Source organism: Haliotis rubra, unplaced genomic scaffold (assembly GCF_003918875.1).
Source record: "Haliotis rubra isolate DU_JTF1 unplaced genomic scaffold, ASM391887v1 Scf74, whole genome shotgun sequence".
NCBI lineage: Eukaryota > Metazoa > Mollusca > Gastropoda > Lepetellida > Haliotidae > Haliotis > Haliotis rubra.
In genome coordinates, this window is record NW_025767457.1 from 218433 (window position 1) to 238949 (window position 20517).

The 20517-nt window shown below is 37.2% G+C and overlaps 2 protein-coding genes and 1 long non-coding RNA gene across 6 annotated transcripts in view; 2 read left to right on the plus strand and 1 right to left on the minus strand.

The window, feature by feature from the left end:
* Positions 1-3431: 3431 nt before the first annotated feature.
* Positions 3432-16930, plus strand: LOC124259871. The gene is made up of 3 exons (XR_006893939.1): positions 3432-3443; positions 4008-4010; positions 16822-16930. It is a non-coding gene; the product is annotated as an uncharacterized LOC124259871 (long non-coding RNA).
* LOC124259867 (4,5-DOPA dioxygenase extradiol-like) lies at positions 7153-14433 on the plus strand. 3 transcript variants are annotated; one of them, XM_046694083.1, is made up of 4 exons: positions 7153-7294; positions 11536-11969; positions 12851-13312; positions 13795-14433. In XM_046694083.1, the coding sequence occupies exons 1-3, from the start codon at positions 7197-7199 to the stop codon at positions 13255-13257; spliced, it is 939 nt and encodes a 312-aa protein (XP_046550039.1). In that variant the 5' UTR covers positions 7153-7196; the 3' UTR covers positions 13258-13312; positions 13795-14433. The 3 variants fall into 3 exon arrangements, with proteins under 3 accessions (XP_046550039.1, XP_046550041.1, XP_046550040.1); XM_046694085.1 differs by having other exon boundaries at positions 7154-7375; XM_046694084.1 differs by having other exon boundaries at positions 7162-7228.
* A 2531-nt stretch (positions 16931-19461) lies between the features above and the next one.
* Positions 19462-20517, minus strand: part of LOC124259865 (nuclear factor NF-kappa-B p105 subunit-like) — a 37706-nt gene continuing 36650 nt past the window's right edge. For both annotated transcript variants that reach the window (XM_046694081.1, XM_046694080.1), the window contains exons 20-21: positions 20330-20432; positions 19462-19586 (exon numbers count right to left, since the gene is read on the minus strand). In XM_046694081.1, coding sequence (XP_046550037.1) covers positions 19492-19586; positions 20330-20432 — 198 coding nt within the window. In that variant the 3' untranslated portion in view covers positions 19462-19491. The remainder of the gene's footprint in view (positions 19587-20329; positions 20433-20517) is intronic.

A 20517-nucleotide genomic window follows, 5' to 3' on the forward strand; every position in this document is an offset into this window, starting at 1 on the left:
ATTAGTTGTCTATATAATCCAATCTGAAGGTTGTAATATCTTTAGCAGTTGACAAATACACTCAACGGGTTGTGTTTTGACACGCATCACGGTTCTACACCGCACGTGTTTCTGTGATGACGAGCAGACAATAGTTTATCATGGGACAATGGCGGACCTTCACAACATGGCATACAATAGTGTAAACATATTTTATTCCAAAATAGATTGAACGTGGATTGGTAAACAAGCCGTAATGGCTTATTTAAATATCTCTCTATTACGTTTATACATGAATAACAAATATTAAATAATATACATCATTATAGGAGAGCAAGCAACCTGCGTGTGGAACTTCATTAATCATTTATCAAACCTATGCGAATTTATGATAAAAGTATGGACGCATTTTAGTATCAAAGAATTTATGAGTTTACTTTTGTTGGGATTTCCTTAGGACAGAGTTCAAATAATATGGTTTAAACATATTTATTTCATGAAAAGTCATATTCCGTTTTTCATGAACTGGATTGGTCAACAAGCTCAAAAGAACTTATATGGAGACCGCTCCAATATACATAGATATATGAAACAGTATCATGACAAGAAAAGATGATATCTAAAATGAAAGTAGATGGTATGACATGTAGTCGGAAAATTAAAATCATGATGGTTGTATACATTTATGGCATCTGCAGTCGGGATCCATAGTAGTATAGCTTTGAGAATTATAGGTTTTAGTGTATGACTTGCTCAGTTAAAGCGCCTAGTTTCAATTATAAATAATATCTATGTTCATGAAAATTCATATGATATCTGATGTTGGAATAATAAGGACAAGAAGTAATTGTAAAGTGGGACCAGGATGGGTATACTGAAATGTGCCGTTCAAACGTGTGAGCATTCAAATCACTGCACAAAGTCTGAGGCGTGAGTGGATAATTTGGCAAAAACGTGTATCAAAGTTTTTATCAAATATATTAAATTCAGTCATACAATGTGTTTTGATATTTGTTGTCATTTAGACATCATATGATACCAACAATGGTTCATATTTCTTACACAGTAATATTTCGTAAATCTCCACCAGACACCTTATGTATACCATATGTAAACTCATCATTGTGTAATGTTAGATATTCATTCCGTATTGTCATATATCTACATACAATGACATTCTTTTACATAATCCCGTTTCTAACCTTCTTGAAGGAGGAGGGTAGTTCTATGGATATACAGACCAACTTCTAAATGCCACCTAAAGAACTTGTTGTTTTAAACACATTTATTGCATTATGCATAAATGCGTTCCAATAGAGTGAGTTTCAGTTTTACGCCGCACTCAGCAACATTCCAGCTATATGGCGGGCGTAACGGGCGTTCCAATAGAAAGACATGAATATGTATTGCATGTCGCATCAAACACAGGCAATTATAGATTGAAATAATTGCTAACGTTAGATACTAATTCACTAGGAGCAGTTAAGCAGTAATATCATCTTCAGATTATAAATTCACATAGGTTTGATAAATGATTAATGATGTTCAATACGCAGGTTGCTTGCTTTCCTATCATGCTTCATATTATTTAATAATTGTTTTATTCATGTATCAATGAAATGGAGAGGTGTTTAAATAAGCCATTACGGCTTGTTTACCAATCCTAATTGTTTTTTAAATATATTTTGAATAAAATATGTTTACACTATCTTCAGATTACAGGTAGATAATTTAAGTATAAGACAATATTGTTAATTAAATCTGGAAGATTCCAAGATTTAATTGATGTACACACGGAATGTTTGGGGTTTTTATGGGAAAGAAAGGAGAGATGAAATTTATGACAGGAATAAGGTAAAGATGAAAGATTGCAGAGTGAAATTTATGTACACACGGAATTATTGGTAAATCTGGAAGATTCCAAGATGAAATTTATGTACACACGGAATTATTGGTATATGTTCGCGTATTGAGTTTTCAGCAATACCACATAAAGATGTTATTAAATCATATCCATCTGTATAATGATACATGTTGTTTCTAATAATGGTAGTAAAGGACATTTTCACAGTGACATGAAATGAATCTGTTGTAGAAAAGTGTTTCGATATGCGTGTCCTACGCTTGTCTAAACATATGGACACGTGTCAAAATCATGTGGTGGATAATCGATATTCACGCTTTATCCTTTCCTTGGATTGGTGATAAATAAGAATTGTATCATCACTGTTTCATTTGTTTCTGTATTTACTTTTCCATGTATTTGCATATGCGAGCGGCTTGTTGGCCAATCCATTCATGACGTATATTTTTATGAATAAAATATGTTTAAATCACTAATATGTAAATGTGAATATAAGTACAGCTCAGCTTCTGAGTGACAGTTTGTCCAGACATGGTGTATGGTTCATATTCGTATATGCTTTTTTATATTTTGAAATATTTCACACATTTCACTCGTTTGTTGGCTTGTTCTTGATAAGCTCCATCTTTGTGTAACAGCAGGCTTTAACCATCATAGTTTGCCCTAAAACCCGGTTATGTGTAAATGTATACATATGTCATCAAAGGAAATAAATATTGTTTAAACCATATATTCAGCTGTCTTGCAACAACCGATCAGTAGACGTTGAAGGTGTATTGGACTTAAATCTTTAAATTGATATTGATTTTTATATTTCTTGAAGAAATATTGAAAAGATACAGGATATGTGCGTACGAAGAAAGGGGTCTAGGACAATTGCCACCCGGGCAATTGCCGCCCGGACAATTGCCACCTAGGACAATTGCCCCCTAGGACAATTGCCACCGGACAATTGCCACCTAGGACAATTGCCACCCAAAACAAAAAAACATAATTCAGTTTCTTTACCAACTTTATTGAGTTTGACATGGTAATTCATAACAAATAACAACATATTCTTCCATATAATCAACTTGACAAATCTTGCACAAATAAATGCCCAATTACATTTTCGGGAAGTGATCCATCTACTCTAGCTGACGTCATACATTCCTGCGCAGGTAGGATACAGATTCTCAGCATCCAAGCTCACAAATTGATTTTCTAAACACTTGAGCTTCTCAGCACTTTAATCTTAAGTTTTCTCAGTGCTTTCAATACATTCTCTCAATTATGTTAGTAACTTATATCAATAACTTCACAAGTTTTCAAGTTTGACATTTTTCCCAATCAGTGCATATTGAGTTTTCATGAAAGCTGAGATTTCATCAAAGTCAGGATACCCCAAAACATTGACTTTTCATCATATAAAGTTGTGTTTAATGACAACCTGCATTCATTTTCTCAAATAAAATTACATAAAATTCGGGGTGGCAATTGTCCTCATTATTATAGTAAAAATAACTGGGTGGCAATTGTTCCGAGTAGCAATTATCCTAGGTGGCAGTTGTCCCGGTGATAATTGTCCGGTGGCAATTGTCCTGCTCCCGAAGAAAGGATGGTGCTTAAGATGGGTTTGGGTGTGTAGATGAACCAGCATCTATATCGCATAAACTTAATAAAAACATATTTATTTACACCTCAAAATGACTGTTAAGTAAAACCATTTGCTTGCTGACCCTGGGCTTACCAATCAACAGGTGGTTGCAAGCTTGTGTAATTAGATACCGAGAGCAGATTGAAGATGAGGATGGTTTCTACCAGGATTGCTATCCTTACATTTCTATATTATTAATACAAGCTAGTTAGTTAGTTAGTTATTTGTTTTATTCAACGTCTCACGCACAACTAAAGTATTTCGGTGACGGGGTTTACACTTATTAGGGGGAACAGAAAATAATTTTTTTGAAAGAGTGATGTTTCTACCCCAAAAACCTGAGTATTGGGAACTTTAAATGGGATGCCGAATTAGAAAGGTAAAAAATATGAAATAGGTAAAGAATAATAGAGATTTGGAATTTAATATAGATGTAGTATAATAAATGGTTATTGTTATTGTTTAAAAACATATTTATTAAGTGAATAATGATGAACATATAAAAGGTTCTTGAGAGGCATTTAGAAGTTGGTATTAAAGTATAAGACAAAATATTATGGATGTCAACTTCTTCTTTATTATATACACAACGTTTCTGGGCTATTCCGAAGGTGACGAAGGGGGCAAGGAATAGCCCAGAAACGTGTATACAATAAAGAAGAAGTTGATATCCCTAATATTTTGTCTTAAACATATAAAAGGTTAAAAAATGAAGTTTCTTTGGGTATTTTATTATTATTTTTTTTCATGAAACCAAAGTCTTCCGGCATAAACGGCGGTCATTACATGATGATATATACACATACATGAACATAATCAGATATCCAACATACTAGGATGTAACATAGTTTGAGAAAAAATGAAGTTGATAAAAAGAAAAGAGAGAACTCAAGATTTAAGAGCTGTTCAGGTTTATGATTATATACACCGGAACACATTTAAATTGTTCTAGCTATTTTCTCATTATAGGTCAAACTTAACGCGAATCAAACCAACGCGTTACTTTAATTGTGTGTAAAGAATTCGTTGTTGGAGTAGCTTAATTGTATATCCATAGACTCAATAAACATCTCGAGTAGGTGATCTGGTCCTCAAATCCGATAATCTCTTTCCACTATCAGGTTTCAGCATCGGTTTACTTCAAAGGGAAGGACACCACGCGCTGCATCAACAAATTAGATCAATCAGTACATGCACTTCCTGTCTCGCGACTGTTTTGTAAGAATACCTTAAAGGTGGGAGAGAAATTTGGTTTAGTCACAGGTAAATGTGTGTGTTTTTATTTGAAGAAGTGTGTCGTCTAAAGAAAATAGTTCGTTAACATGAATTTGAACTTTTAAAAGCTTTTTTTGAATGGTTTTGGTTATGAGAACACGGTCATGGAAATAAAGAAATCTGTTTTGAGCTCTTTGATATTTTGCCGTCCCAATACCACCTCACTAAACTGTACTATAAACCAGGCAAAATGAATAACATTGTTGAAATACATAGGCGGGAATAAATGTAAATATAATGCCACATAGTGCAAAAAGGTTCATTTAATTTTGGGCCAATTCTATAGGCATTTCTCTACATCAAATTACTCAAATCTTCACACAAAGAAAATGTTAATTAACCAACCATGAAAATTCAAGGAAGCTAAACTAAAACGTGGCAACGAGTACGTGAGTGGGGAAAGCGATGCCCAAGAGTTCAGTCTGACAAATCGGAAATCCTAATTATTAATTAGGGCGAATTTAGTGTTACAATCAACGACAACTGGATCCTGACACGTTACGGGACACAACTCCCCGTTTGGGCCACCCATTACCCACGCGAAGAAAGACACTAGTGAAGTTTTAGATATTTTACGAGCCCATCCAGCTAATGATGAAGTCTCACAAATCCGCCTATCTCGGCTACGCATTTCACGATTATTCTGGAAACGGATCCAACACGGTTTATGTACTCCAACATGGGATTTTCCATTTGCGAAGCTGTTATGACACTGTAGGGTATTCAGTGGGCGTGCAACACTTCTCCACCGCCCCAAGTCTCCCTGGCTCAATCATTTGGTCATGTATGTTTCCAGCAAGACCCGTGAAGATCCGGGCTAGAATTGATCTTCAGAAACTCACGCTTGTCGTAAAAGGCGACTAACGGGATCGGGTGGCCAAACTCGCTGACTTGGTTGACACATGTCATCGTATCCCGTTTGCGTAGATCGATGCTCATGCTGTTGATCACTGGATTGTCCGGTCCAGACTCGAATATTTACAGAATATTGCTGAATGTGGCGTTAAACAACAAACCAACCAAACCAACAAGAATGTCACAATGCCTAAACTTAGTTGCAATTAAATCTAATACAACTCAATCGAGTTATTATATGTAAGTCCATATTACTGCAGTTTCAGGAGAAAGTGTCAGGGCTCCTTTTCATTATAGTTCATTAAACTAATTTAAACTTTGTTTTGTTGTAAAACTTGTTTATGTCAGAGAATAAATGTTAGTATAGCCCTGATATGGAAATATCAATAATGTTTTGAAAGCTAAAACGTTTAGATTTTAATCAGAGTTATTATTTCCACCGGAGTTGTCTTATATATATTATCCACAATCTACGTCCTTATAAGTAAGTCGGAGTAACATAGATTTGTATAACCTTTCGCATGCACAGTTTTTAAAACCTTTTCTCTCAAGTGGTTCAACAAGGTTAAATTTCACGATATAAAGGCCCAGCGTCAAAGATATGTATGTCTACAAAAAGTGTCAAATAGACTGTATAGTATAGTATTTCATAGCGTTTTGTTTCCACGTAGAGCTCTTCGTGGGAGTATGTGAGACTCTTTTGATGATAAAAAAGGGAGAAAACATCACCGTTTCTTTAAAGACTTTGTAAATCTGAATTAAGATTCTGACTTTGCTGATGAAACCATATACTATATAATGCATACTATATTAGATGTATGATGCATTTAAGCAGAAATTTGTACTAGGGTAGAATAGGTAGGATACTCCAGAATGCCCGTCAGTAACCGCATTGATGTTTCACGCGATGTTGAATATTGTTTTCTTCAAAATGGATTAGTCAACACAAGTCTCGATACAACTACACACAACCACACACACAACACAACACACAACACAACACAACACAACACAACACACACACACACACACACACACACACACACACACACACACACACACACACACACACACACACACACTCGCTAAATGTGTCTATAGCGCTTTTTTACCCTAACAAAGTGTTTTGTATGGGTAAACTGTACGTAGATAGACTCTATCAGTGTAATATTTGCTTTGATATGTTGCTCTGCTTCGACTGAGCTATATTTAAAACATTCGGTTTTAAGATCATAAATTTTATAAAAAGAAATAATTTACTTGACTTCTGCCCGTAAAAAAACCCATGACGAATATCTTCGTGCTGAATGGGTTTTGAAACACAATGTCGTTTACAATGTGGTCAAAATAGTTAAAAAAGTAAAAATATATATTTTGGATTACCAAAAATGCAAATTGAAGTACGATCGGAATTGAGTCCCATCCGGGATTCGAACCCATACTCTCAGACAGAAGTACCCAACCCCAGCACACGAAGTCCACGATTAAACTGTTGAATGTAAGAGAAGGAAGCGCCCCACAAATCTCCCCCTGTGACGTAATTTACGATGTCAGTCAGGTGACTGGACTTCCTACCGACAATTACGTATGCAGAATGACTTTGCGTTTTCCGATCCCGGGTTCCTAGAAATCCTATTTGTTCTAGAAATAAAGTATTTATTCTGCAATATGCCACGTACCACCAAGTGAATATTATACGGATATCCCTGCATGAAATACAACCGTTGAACAAGCACTGTCTCACTGATCGACGGTATTGCTGACAGGTAAGGTGTTGTTTTTGTACCATAACATTGATGATCTTACATGTCTAAGATACGGAGGGTGGTGTCGTTTGTTAGAGAGGGTATATACTAACAACGGGTGATGTCCGGTGTAAAGGGATACGTTGAATGGCGACTGTCAGTGGCGTTGGATGGTAGGTAGGGTGGAGAACACACTGAAAGAAAGGTGGCCGTTTCTTGACAGGGTGTATGGTAGAAACAGTTCGATGGTAGTGTAGACTGATTGTCAGAACGTGGGGATACTCGTAAAGAGGTTGGTGAAGATGTTACAAAAGGTGTTGGGTAGATAATGCCGAAATATAGTTGAGTGTGTTAGACACGGAGTTGGGTACATTCTGACAGAAGGGGTTGTTGAATGGAATTTTTTTATATGTTGAGAGTTACCTCCCTTCCAATAGCCATCCTCCTAGCAACCAATTGAAATAATGATTTATTTTTTTTATATCAGTATCAAGTTAAAAAGTATTTCTGAAAATCATAATCAATATACACATCTCCATAAATCTGTAAACTAAACAATAAGGATATAATCGGAAGAGGGTTTATGTGACCTATAAATATATGCTGTAATATCTTGAACCATTTTAAGAGGGACTTCCCTTGGTCGTTACAAAATCTTGTGCTGTCTACAAGCATCTTACATTTTCTGGTTAATATCTTGAGCGCAGTTAAAATCTTGATAGATAAATGAAAATTAGTGTTCTTGTAGCCAAACAATTATCAATTGAATTGTTACCTATATTGGGTAACCTTCTATTTAGCTTTACAGAATCTGGTTTAGAAAAAGATTCAGATTACAGGACTTGTAATATTCTACAATAACAAACTTCCAGAGTTAAGCTCTTTTTTGTACTGACTTCTAAATAGCCTCCTCCATTTGTAGCCAGAGTTAAGGTCATGGTTTGATCCCTGTTAAAATATGGTACTTGTTGGTCTTGAGCCTGGTGCTAAGCATTAATGGGTACAATAAGGACTTGAGCGGCTCAAGTTAATATCTGAGTGGGGTGTGAATTCAGTGAGCTATTAAAACCAGCTTATTCTTTCAGCAACAAGTTAAAATCTTGACAAATTAAAATAAATTCAAGATGCTGAGCCATACATCATTTAAAATCTGTGTCAGCATAGTATCTTGACAAAAATGTTACAGTTAATAATGTGATAATGTATTTATATCTTGAGCACAGTACAAGTTAGTATCTTGAGTTTGCAATTGAAGTTGACATCTTGACAAGGAATTGTTAATATCTTGAGCTCCACAAGTTAAAGCTAGGGTGAGGAGGGTAAAACTTGTGTCTTGAGCGCATTGTTAATATCTTGATATGTTAATATCTTGTGCGCACAAGTTAATATCTTGAGCTCAACTCCATGTTTAGCATCTAATGGCATTAATGGAACGCACATTTGCTTGACTGCTGGCTAAAATGTACAAACTTATATCCTTTTGGAAGATTTCAAACGATGCAAAGTCGGAGTTAACTATAGGTGTTTATGATGAGACTATGTAAAAGTATGCAAATGTATCATGAACATTGATAATGTTTATCATGTAAACGCTCATAGTCTTTATGCTTGTCAATACTATTCTTTGTATCTGATTTTACCACTTTTGCTTTATTACATAAAGCAGGCCTAGGTATGTGTCATGTCATAATAAGAATTAAAACATAAACATGAGTAGGAGTTTATTGCAGGGATGAATAGTGGTTTTACTTACTTCTTATATTGGTACATAGAATTATGAACACTTGGATAACTTGTTTTTGCCACGGCTTTATTATGTATATATATTATTACATGACCATGAAAAAATGTAAACGCGTTGTGATATAATTTTAATTATAAAACTAATGTCTGATGTATTGGAAGTAAAGTCGACCACTTTCAGGGAACTATAGTCTGTAGTCTTGGTTTGCATGTATCAGTAATGTTTCCTAACGTGGGTACAATGGCAGTTTAACTCTGTACAATATCATTTAAAACCACTTCTGATTTATTTGATCCATTAGTATGTGCACGTATAGCATATATACCGACTTTATTTCTTACTAAAATACCGTGTTCCCGTTTCACTTCTTCCGTATCAATCCCTTATGTATAACGTATGTGTGTTGTAGTTTATTTAACATGTTTTAACAACACAGGAAGTTGAAGAATAAAGACGTCGATGAAGACAGTGCCCTGAGCTTAAATTCAACACCATTCGGGTCCAACAACGCGACCGTGACAGTATCCTGTTTCACGATTAAACCGCATTGAATACATTTTTGATGCATCAACGATAACCATGTCTTTGTTCAGATCAGTCGGAAGTCGTCCGCGAATAAAGTATATGTAACATCAGCGGCGGTGGGGTAGCCTCGTGGTTAAAGCTGGCCCGCATTCGTCACGCCTGGGTTCGATTCCCCAACCTGGGTACAATATTGTGTGCAGCCCATTTCGTTTCCCCCATCGCGATATTGCTGGAATATTGCTAAAAGCGTGTAAACCGTATTCACTCACTCACTGTAACATCAGCAAATCTGGTATCTGGTACGAGAGAGGGACATACACCTCAGAATACGCCTCAGAGTGGCGTACTATACTATACCCTGAGTTTTGACAAGAAGATGTGTTATGTGTTTGTATTGGAACCCAAAGACTGAAATAAGCATGAATCAGATCAAGCTTCCGCTCCTCCTTGTTTCCACATGAACTGCTTATGAAGCAGTGTATCTCAATATATACTAAGTTGAGCTAACATACTAACGCAGCGCTCAAGATACTAACTTGTGCACTCAAGATAACTAACTTGTGTGCTCAAGATACTAACTTGAGCGCTCAATATATTAACCTGTGCACTCAAGATAACTAACTTGTGCGCTCAAGATATTAACTTGTGCGCTCAAGATACTAACTTATGCGCTCAAGATACTAACTTGTGCGCTCAATATACTTACTTGTACGCTCAAGATAAATTATATTTCATGAGGTCCCTTCAGCGCTTCCGTAGGATATAATCCTGAAGAGGGTTTATGTGATCTTTGGTGATAGATGTTGTATTGGGAACCATTTTAAGAGGGACTTCTCCTTGGTCAGTACAAATATTTGTGTTGTCTACAAGCACAGGTACATTTTTCTGGACAAGTCTGAGGCAGTTAAAATGAACAAAATGATAGATAAATGAAAAATTGTGTTCAGGAAATGTATTTGTAAGGAAAATTATCAATTAATTGTTACCTATATTGGGTAACCCTATTTAGCTTACAGAATGTGGTTTAGAAAAGATTCAGATTACAGGACCATGTAAGTAATATTCTACAATAACAAACTTCCAGAACGGGCCTTCAGCTCTTTTGTACTGACTTCTAAATAGCCTCCTCCGTGTTGTAGTGGTTAGAGAGGAAGGTCAATGGTTTGATCCCTGTTAAAATATGGTACTTGTTGGTCCCTGCCTGGTGCTCGGCATTAATGGGTACAATAAGGACTGGTCGGCTCGGAGTCAGTATAATGTGTCTGAGTGGGGTGTGAATTCAGTGAGCTAGCACTATAAAACCAGCTTAACTTCTACTTCAAATAACAAGCAATTAAAACATTTGCCACAATTAAAATAAATTCAAGATGCTGGAAGATACATCATGAAACGTGTCAGCATGCGGTGACTTACAAAATGTTACTGTAATGTGATAATGTATATTATATCTCCCACACAGTACAATTAAGTATGCAGTTTGCAAATTGAAAGTGACAGCTTGACAAGGAATTGTGTCATACATTGCGTGACTCCACAAACCAGTAAAGCTTCTGGGAGGGTGAGGAGGGTAAAAACTTGTGTGCGACAGCGGTCGTCATGCTAGCGGTAAGCGCAGTGTTATCTAACGCCCTCTACACCAAGGAAGATAACTCTTCACATCACAGTCAAATGCCTTAGTCATGGGCTTGTCCAAGGGAGGCAACTCTTTACGTACTGTTAAAATCAGTTTTACTCTAACCTAAAACTATACCTTAAGTCTGGGCTAGTAAAGCAGCCGCACATACACACACATGCATGTCGTCATATGAGCGAAATATTCTTGAAACCCCATTTCACCTCACCTCACCTGACTGCTAACTGACCAATTATTTTTAAACATCAGTGTGTCAACAAAGTTCCCTTCATGTTCCAGAATGTCTGAGACTCTACAGCCAGTAGTGTTCCTCTCCCACGGCGGCGGCCCCTCCTTCTTCATGTCTAAGGCTGAATTCCCTGCCTTTAAGGCAATAGACAAGGACTCCAAGGCTGCAGACTACCTCAGGAACATGGTCAAGCTGGAGAAGCTGCCCCATCCAAAGGCCATCCTGGTTGTCAGTGCTCACTGGGAGGAGCGCCACCCCACTGTCATGACCAACCCCTCCCCACCCCTGTACTTCGACTACTATGGGTTTCCTAGCAACACATACAAGCTGAAATGGCCCTCCCCTGGGGCTCCGGAATCAGCTGAGAGAACCAGGCAGGTGCTGGAGGCTAGGGGGTTTACTTGCGGTGCTGATGAAGAGCGAGGTTTTGACCATGGTGTCTTCGTCCCACTTCTCTTGATGTACCCCAAAGCTGATATTCCAGGTATGTCAGTTTGGTGTAATGGTGACTTAAGGTTGAGTGAGTGAGTTGGGTTTTACGCCACAATTCCAGAAACATCACGGCGGGGAACACCAGAAATAGGCTTCACACATTGTACACATGCTGTTGATTACTGGGTTGTCTGGTCCAGACCCGATTATTTACAGACCGCCGCCATATACAGTCAAATCCCAATGAGTCGAATGCCGGTGTCTCGAATATTATGCATAACTCGAACTAGCTGTCGGTCCCGACCATTCCCTGTTATAGTTGTCATCATTTGAATACCGGTTACACGAATTCGTCTCATAAATACACACGATGACTCGAAAAGGAAAGTTGGTCCCATGAGATTCAAACAACAGCAATCTTGTATACATAAGTCGAAATCAGTCAAGGAGAAGTTGATTTGTGTAGCAAACTGATACAATTAACAAACTAGCTCGGCTCACACCTTTCCGCCATTGACGGGTGAGTTCAAAAGGCAGATTAGTGATTTTACGGAAATCACTGTCTGTGCTAATCAGACTGGAACTGATAAGGTGCCCCTATTAGTGATATGGAAATCATTAGATAAACAAATGCTTAGGCGGAGGAATTAGGACTGGATCATCCTTTTTTCTACCCTCATAGACATACCTATGTCTCGAATACATGGATAAGTCGAATTTATTACTTGGTCCCCAGCGATTCGACTCATCGGGATTTGACTGTAGCTCGAATATTGCTGAGTGCGGCGTTAAACAACAAACCTACCAACCAACCATTAATTATCAAAAGTGAGGAATACATAATGTCATTTAGAAAGTGGTTAAATATTAGATGTGTGATATGTTAGAATACACGTTGTCAGTACAGATTGTAGTACTTGTTTTTGTTTTCAGTATTCCAGCTGTCCCTCATGTCCAGCCTCAGTATGGAAAAGCACCTTGACCTTGGGGAGGCATTGTCTGACCTTCGGAAAGAGGGTATCCTGATAATCGGCAGTGGCTTCACAACCCATGGGAAGAACATGATTGGAGACGATGGGCCTCCAGCCCCGTGGGTTCTGGAATACCAGAAGTGGCTGCATGACATCCTGAAAAACCCGGATTATTCACGAGAAGACAAACGGAGGAAGCTGATTGGCTGTGTCAGCAAGCAGGAATTTCCCAAAGCACATCCTCGTATAGAACACTTTCTGCCGATAGCACTGACGCTTGCTGCTGCAGGCTACACGGCGCCAAGGATTGCTTACTCCGAGATCGTATCTACTGGGGGAATTCTTGAACATTATGTGTATAGTGACTGATCTGCCACCCTGACTGGTTCATTCTGATGAAATAATGATGGTGTGATTTGGTGAATACAGTGGAAACCGCCTAAGTAAAGACCGCTTAACTAAACAGACCTGATAAGTAAATACTTTTCTTTGGTCCCGGCAAATTTCTTCATTAATTATCACTATTAGAGTCTGGTTAACTAAACTCGGATAAGTAAACAATACCGCTTAACTAAACGTCTCTCACGGTCCCTGGAAGTAAATTACTTAACAAAAGAGATGGATAACTAAATTAGCGATCACCACATGATCCGACATGAGGGGCACGTGTCAGTCTCCAGTCAAACAAACATCCTACTTACAGTTCGCTGGCGTCAAGCAGTTGACAATACACTGACAACTGGAGGCCAGCCCTGATAAGTTGTTCATTGTTACATATGCATACATATACATGCATATACTAGTAGATGTCATTTGCAGGTTTTTATAAGTTTGGATAAGTAAAATACCTGATAAGTTAACAATTTTGGCGAGTCCCTTGAAATTTTACTTATCAGGTTTCCACTGTATATGATAAACATGAATAATATATATGGTATTGGTTTAGCAATAAGACATATTTAATTTGTTTTGATATATATGTCATTTAAAATACAAGGGTTTGTAAGCAATATTCATGAATTATTATGACTTGCATGGTCAATAACATGCATATATTTACTAGCATTTTATTGACAATATTTTTGAAGCTTTACAAAAGTTTCACACTCTTTATAGACATATTGCAAATGGATATACAGGTATACACAGGGTATGTACTATTAAGATACATTGTTCTGTTCTGTATGGAGAAGTGGGAGTGTAAGACTCCTTACCCTTGGCTGCCTAACTGTTGTAAGATAGTGTTGGGTGGCCAAGTGGTATAAGCACTCACTCGTAATGCTTATGGTCTGGGTTTGATTCCCACAGGAGTACACCATGTGAAGCGTATTTCTGGTACTCATGGCCACAATACTGCTGGAATATTGCTAAAAATAGCACAACACCATACTCACTCACGTTCTATTTACAACTTTGTGAATCCTGTGTTCTTCCGTCGTTTCATTTTTATTTTATTTTTTATGTCCAAAGATGTTGAATGTGTTGTTTTTAGGAGTATGATATTTTTAGAATATCATAGTAAAAAATCTTGCAATGAAACAACAATGTCCGTCGTGTTTTCTGTACATGAACAGATGTGAGGGTGATGTTACAGCTTCTGTAATACCAACAACAGAGATACGAATGCACAATGCCACAAAGATGAGGTGAGGTGAAATTGGGTTTAACGTCGTACTTGAGAATATTTCGCTCATATGACGACGTGCATGCGTGTGTATGTGTATGTGCACCTGCTTGTACTAGCCCAGACTGAAGCTGGTTTTATAGTGCTAGCCAACTGAGATACCATGCCGCAGTGAAGCATGAATACCCCACTCAGACACATTATATTGACTCCGAGCCGACCAGTCCTTGTTGTACCCATTAATGCTGAGCGCCAGGCTGGGACCAACAAGTACCATATTTTAACGTCTTTTGGTATGACGTGGTCGGGGATCAAACCTGCGACCTTCCGCTCTCCGGGCGGACGCTCTAACCACTACACCACGGAGGCGGTCATGCCACAAAGAAAATGGTCAAATGTACCATAAGTCATATTTGGGATTACACTTTCTCAGTAAAGTTCAGATTCTAGTACTTTTGTAAGGTTGAGTTCCATCTGGGATTCAGACCCACACTACAGAGTCGGGCACTTAATCGCCAAAACACAAAGTAAGCCATCTAACCCACTCAGCCACCACAGCTTCCACAGATGTGGACTTCCCCAACTGAAATTACAAGTGCTATCGATAGAAAATCAAACAGCTTTCAACTGTTTATTCAATTAATTAAATAATTGCATTTAACTAGTTGCAGCTTGTAAAATATCAAAATTCATTCTTGACCAAGCTTACAAATTTTCTGCAGCGAAGTGGATGTGTAAATTTTCTGTTTTAATGAGGTTGGATTTCACATCAGTTTATCCCTGTTTCTTCCCTGTACTAAAAACACTCAGCAAACAAAAACTCAAAGATAAAATCAGTTTATTGGATAATAGTAGGATACATAGAAGCCATCACTTTACAGTGGAATACAGCATGTACAAGCAACATCTACACAAGTTCTAACCATCAAGGTCATTGCATCATCCTGCTTCATCTGCATCAGCTGCAACTGCACAAACCTCCAGTATACAACACAACTTCATTTACCAAGCTCGAGTCACCCCGAAACAGTGGTGGAGATATGAACCAAATTCTGTGTTGTTTCCAATATCAGTTGTGTTGATGTCAACATTGATTCATTATTTTTTCACAGTGTTTTAATTTGAAAAATAATCTGGATCCATTTGCTTCCTTTGTTTTGCTTGACTGACTGACTGACCGAGTTTGGTTTTACGCCACTTTTAGCAATATTCCAGCAACATCACGGTGGGGGACACCAGAAATGGGCTTCACCGGAAATGGGCTTCACACATTGTGGGGATTCGAACCCGGGTCTTCGGTGTGACGAGCCAACGCTTTAACCACTAGGCTTCCCCACCGCCCCTGTTTTGCTTGAAGTGTGATTTGAAGTCATAATACTACACATAGCTTCCAATCAAATTAGTGTCAGGAGTGAGAGAAATTCTGTGAAATAACAGGAAATGATGAAATTTCTTCATAAATAAATGTGTTTGTGATAATACAAGGGAGATAACTACACTTGATAATGAAGGATGCACTGGTTTCTTCCCAGAGGCCCTGTATGTTTCCATGCCTTTAATTATCAACCACTTCACCATACTGATTTGTTTACTATGGAAACTATAATAAGTACAAGATAAATATGTCCCATGTAGGTAAAGTAGTTAGGGAATTTTGTTTAAAGTTCAGATGGATGGATCAACAACGATGGACAATGATCAGTCACGTTGATGGATGTGTGGAACTTGATTGTGAACTAAAATGTGAATTCATCTGTACACATAACAGCTGGAACTCTAATACTCTAAACCAATACTCCGTGTCTGCCACCATTCTAAATATTGTTCAACATTTCGGTAAAAGTTTGGAAATCTCTTCCTAGTTTGTTCCCTATAGATTTTATTAAGGCCAGACCAATTTTATTTCTTGTTTTACAGATCCGCCTTCCTTTTCTCAAGAATAAGAAAAAAATTAAAATTAATTTTCCCCGCTCAAAAAATAAAATCCTTATGTTATTATTGGCCAAAATCTAAACTTCCAAGAAAAATTTGTTTGGATTGTTTTTGGCCATATATACACTTCATAAATTGCCAGAAGCAAAATACTTTTAATATTTAGAAGGAATATTACTTTAACTGGTGATTTTAGTTAAATGTTTTTCCCCTCCTGCCTTTAGGTTTTCTGAGGACAAAAATCCATAAAACAAGAAATAAAATTGGTCTGGCCTAAAGAATTTTACACATAAATGTCTCTTTTTACAATTGTATCTTGATACAATCCGCAAAAATATTCATCACCAAATTTATCATTTGAAATGAAAATACTGCAGTCAATGTGCCTTTAAGAATGGATGTTGTCCATGTTTTGGGTGAATGTTGTTTTATGCCAGTCTGCCGCAATTCATGTATCAAGTTCAATTATATCTTCTTAGCTATGTGTGAGAAGCGCAAGAATCAAATTGATTTTAAAACAAATACAATTTAAACACATGGATGGGCAGATGAAATTGTGACTTATATATTTACATTTTACAGACAATATCACAAGAATCGGTGTACAAAATCAAAGAACACTCTCATTTAAGTTGTAAGATGGACAGTGTTAAGTCAGAACAAACACCACAAATTTATTAGCAAGGTCAGCAAATTCTTACTATGGTAAATATACAACCAGTTTGTACAGCTGTCCGAAGATTTCTGAATTTCCAAGGAAACAGTTCAATTATAAACCCTCAGATATATTTCCACGAAAACAGTTCCAATGTCAAACTTCACATATACTTTTATAGAAACTGAACGAATATCAAATCTCAAATATATTTCCACAGAAACTGTTCCATTGACAAACCCAAATATATTTCCACAGAAATATATTCTATGGAAAGTGTTCCAATGTCAACCCCCAAATACATTTCTAGGGAAATATGTCAACTCTTAAATGTATTTCCAAAGAAATATTTTTCATATGAATTCTTGATTTCCAATGCTCACCAATAGCTCTGACCATTTTACTCAATAAGAGATGACGCATAGTATATGAGTTGCCATAATGCCCCTTCTAAAATCATCTGTTACCTGTTTGTGGAAAACAGTTATACTGTAGACAGACATATTAACAGGCATAATATAAAAGAAAAGGCCAGTCTTACTTTAAAAGAATTTATGAAAAATATAACTTGTACAAATAAATTTGAAATGTGAAAAGTGAAAAACAACAACAACACTACCTCCAGCCTGAAATATGTAAAATATTAAGAAACACAAAAACTGTCTCTACCAGACAGACAGTCTCTGCCAGACAAACTGGCTCCACTGGCTCCAGCGTTATGAATATATATAATAATTCAAACCGGTTCAACTTTATGTTAAAACCTCCTGCCATTATTCTTGAAAAATATATTTCAATGAAACAGAACCAAAATATTTGAAATTGGATTTTTAAATTTATTTTATTCTTTCCAAACAAAGTTTCTGGCCAAAAATAAATAACCCCTCCCTCCCAAACCAAAATTCATCCTGACCTAATTTGGGAAAACCGTTTTTGAAATAACTAGTGCTCATGATCCAAGCCATACAGGCTAAGGTTCCAGGTTTCTTTATGGATGACAAGAGAGGTTAATCACTGGCACAATTTTCAAACAGTGTACATTTTATGCATTCAATATATACATATTTCCCATATGAACACCGTGAATTTCCAATGTTGGGAAGGGCACCAGATTGAGAATGGTGAACATTTAAGCTCGAACACATAAAACATTTTCATCTTGTCCCTCACAAAGGGGGAAAGCTGATTGTACCCAAATAGAAGCATGGCTGTACATTTTCTTGTATCATGGCTGTTGAAGAGAGGCTATGGCATGTTTACTGATATCCCTAAAGGTACAATAATTTTCCTGAACAATTCCTGAAGCAGCTAGATGTTTAGTCTCTCATATTAATATTTTGTCATGCTCACATGTCTTTTTCAGTGTTTCCACTCATGCTTTGGGTCCACTTAACAATATTCAAATTATATGACGGTGGACACCAGACACCAGAAATGGACTTCACATGTTGTACCCATGTGGGGAATCAAACCTGATTTTTGGCATGATAAGCGAATGCTTTAACTACTAATCTACCCCACTGCCCAGTTACCTCTTACAGACAGCACAAGTTGCTGGATCAGATCTAATCAGGAATCGCTAGTTGGGTCTTTATCTGAGGATTACTGGATACTCCCCAGGGAGTTCAGAATGTAAAACATATGTGCACTAGCCTGTTAAGTGGGGTTATATTTGTTGAATGGTGTGGAGTCCTGCCCCATTATAATCTAAAGTGAAGAGCTGTTAAGTGGCAATGATCATCATGATCATTATTATACTTATTATCATTATTGTTATTATTACAATGTGAATTTGGTGAGGGTTACTAGTGTTCAACCATCTTGGAGGGTGCAGAGTGTTCAAACAATGTTATGGTTGTGTGGAGAGTAGTGTTACTCAGTTTATACATGGAATATACATGGAATCATTGGCTACATGGGGACAAAGAGAGACGAATGGACATGGAAACTATCACCACAAAACACTACCAACATGACTTCAGAAATTAAAATAAAACAATGAGAGAACATTCACAATGATGACATCAGTGACAACAATGATGACAGGTGTTTTGCTGAGGTGTTCCTAGTAGACTCGCCACCATCAGCTGGACAGCTGGTCTCTGTCAGGGGTACTTCGCTTGTCTCACTTGCCTATTCAGTTTATATAAAACAAATAAAATGTGATAAAAAATGTTTTCTCTCTAAATGAATGCCTTTAAGTATTCTAAGTAAAATAAAAGTTTCGCTATCCTCATGTATGAGAATATCAATGAACAGATCTATGCAGGGTAGGCTTGAACTGCCTCTCCTGTCTACCTGTCCCACTGTGTGGAGGAAACAGTTTGATCCTCACTAGAGTAGACTTAATGGACGATATAGATTGGAGTGATAGGGAGGGAGGGATGTTTCTCTATGATGATGTGAGGTTGCAGCGTGACGGGAGGGCCTTTCTCCCCATACTCTCCATCCCCGAGTCAACACGGGTATCTGTGGCGGTTTTGTCAGCTGAAATAAAAATTAAGGATTACTTTCTTCTACAGTTCCTGAACAGCATATACAGACAGTTTTTAAACTTGGTTTATGACTGCTGACTCAAGAACATTAAAATCTGAAAAAATAATACCGTTGGTTTTATTTTTCAAACTGCTGATTAGTAAATATGTTATTTATCCACCCCCAACTCATTTATCATTACTATTAATATCGATCAATTGTTTAAACTGCCATAATCAAAACTGAATGGAAATTTATCATAAAAACGTCTGACACTATTTCACTCTTTGATTTATTTTTGTCGACTCACATTTTTTAAAAACAGATATATTTGTTTTCATGTTCATATTATGTTCACCTACTATCCAATCGTCATTCTCCTACTCCTCACACTATCCAACTCCGTCCCCTTGCCACCCATACAGCCCTACTAGTAGAGGCCTTTGTAATCTATGATGTGAGTGAAAGTTGGTATATATATCAGCTAGCAATAATCCTACTTTATCAATTTCAATTTCTATTTGTGAGTTTTTAAGTTAAGACCTGGAAAACCACTGGCTGACAGTATGAGCTACCATCCATTCTGCTGCCTGATTAATTTAGTGACATACGTCCTCCCAGTCACAAAAAATTCCCATGTCAAAGTACTTGGCTCCCAAATAAAAATAGAGGTATCTAATATACAGAAGACTACTTCAAAATATGGAAACTTTACATCCTAATTTACAGTTGAGGGTTTATTCCTGTGTACCTACCAGGCTTGTCTGGTGCCAGGGCTGTGTCGATGATCATGACAGCATCCTGTCGATCCATCACTTGCAGTGAGCTGCGCAACTTCGTCACTGTCCCATCAGATGCCTGAATAGAACAATCAATTTAGCCTAATGTCCATATGTTCTTTTGGTATGATGTCTGATATCACTGATATTAAACTACACCAGAA

Coding starts and splice junctions, on each gene's coding strand:
- LOC124259867 (XM_046694083.1), top strand. CDS start 7,197: ATGCAGAATGACTTTGCGTTTTCCGATCCCGGGTTCCTAGAAATCCTA. Junction 7,295..11,535: donor AATATGCCACGTACCACCAA/GTGAATATTATA, acceptor TTCATGTTCCAG/AATGTCTGAGACTCTACAGC. Junction 11,970..12,850: donor CCCCAAAGCTGATATTCCAG/GTATGTCAGTTT, acceptor TTTTGTTTTCAG/TATTCCAGCTGTCCCTCATG.